Genomic DNA, 1,614 nt, shown 5'->3' on the forward strand with positions numbered 1-1,614 from the left:
GCAGGGACGCCAAGCCAGGACCAGGTCCCCTGACTCTGGCCTGGGCACTTGAGGCAGGATGTAGAAGTGGAGCCCACCTCCCACCAGAAGCTGTTGCCAGCAGGAGGGATTACTAAGTGTCCACGCTGGTGTCCAAGCATGATGTGGAAGAGGAGGGAAAAAATAGACTGGGTGGGATGAACTGCAGGGCTGGGGCCCAGTACCCAGAAGGCAACCTGGAAGCCCTTTACCTCGGATTCTCGACAGGACATGAACTTTAAAACAACGTGTTTAAGGTACTCGAAGTTGATCTCGCGGGCGTCTGTCAGGTCTGCGTTATTTGTGACGGAAGGGGTCATGTTTGCCATCTCAGGGCTGGGCCTCTCTCGGACTTCAAAAAGCTCATTATCAGGTCTGATTTTCTGGAAAAACAATGGGAAAGAGGCTACAATAAAGCCTTCTAGACACATCTAGAAATCACATGGGAGATTCACTTGGCCTGAGTGTGGTCACCTGTTCCTTTGTCACATCCAGAACACTGGAAAACAAGGACCACCTGGGAAGGCAGCCCTAGTTGGATGCAGGCTCAGCTCCTTGAGGGAGTGGGGTCATGGAATACATAACCCCAGGGCAGTGAGCACTCCAGCCTGGAGCCAGAGGTACTGCCCCACCTAGGCTGGGCCCAGCACTCTGCCATTTGCACACTGTACAGATATCACTCCAGGGCAATCCCTTTCCTGCTAAGGATGCAGGATGCAAGTTCAAAGGAGGCAGGCACATGCCAGAGGTCACATAGCCACCTCTTGGAGGCATAGGCTGGCAGGGCCACTATCCCATTGCTAGCATCTGATTTTCCAAAGACCCCTTACAATCACTGGAGGCGGGGGAGGGGAGTGTCATCAGGCACCAGGGACCCCAGGAAGAACAAGCACCAGGGAGGGCACAGGCAGTGCACAGTGTGGCACTCACCAGCTCCTTCTGCAGAGTCTTTTTGAGTTCCAGCATCCGTTGCTGCATCTGCTTTATGGTCTGAGACAAACCCCCAGCCCCGCAAAAAGCCATTAGATCCACAGTTCACCATGAAAGTATGTAAAGGAAAACAGAACAAAAAGACACCTCTTGGCCCCTGTATGCCTCCTAGTCTGAGAAGCCCTCCTGGAAGGCTGTGCTCCATGTCACACCATGTGCCTTCACGCTCTCTCTCCCTCATACTGCCCCCCACAGCCCTGGCTCTCTAGGTCCCATGATGGCCACTGCACTCCTGTGGCACATCCCCTGTGTCCATGTGAATGCCCAGAGCTGGGGCCAGTGCCTGCCTCTAACCAGCAGAGATGCAAGTGGTGCTGTATAACACTTATTTTTCTTCCAAATTATATTTATGTGTTATGATTCCCAGATAGGCCACGATTTATGTTCTCATCACCACTGTTGCTTTTTTAAAATTATTTGATTTTATTTATTCATTCATTTACTTTAATTTTACCAGAGAGAGACACACATGCAGAGAGAGAGAGAGAGAAAGCCACCAAGTCCAGGACTCGAACAGTGGTAGGCCATGTGGGAGTGTCCAGCACCTTAACCACCACACCACCTGCTGATCCCACCACTATTGCCTTTTTTTTTTTTTTTTTTTGG

At 51.3% G+C, this 1,614-nt stretch overlaps 1 protein-coding gene across 1 annotated transcript in view; it reads right to left on the reverse strand.

The window, feature by feature from the left end:
* Positions 1–1,614, reverse strand: part of GOLGA1 (golgin A1) — a 68,583-nt gene that overhangs the window by 3,271 nt on the left and 63,698 nt on the right. Inside the window, 2 exon segments of the mRNA XM_014591459.1 lie at positions 231–401; positions 949–1,008. Coding sequence (XP_014446945.1) covers positions 231–401; positions 949–1,008 — 231 coding nt within the window.

This window comes from Tupaia chinensis, unplaced genomic scaffold, assembly GCF_000334495.1.
Source record: "Tupaia chinensis unplaced genomic scaffold, TupChi_1.0 Scaffold000575_1, whole genome shotgun sequence".
Taxonomy (NCBI): domain Eukaryota; kingdom Metazoa; phylum Chordata; class Mammalia; order Scandentia; family Tupaiidae; genus Tupaia; species Tupaia belangeri.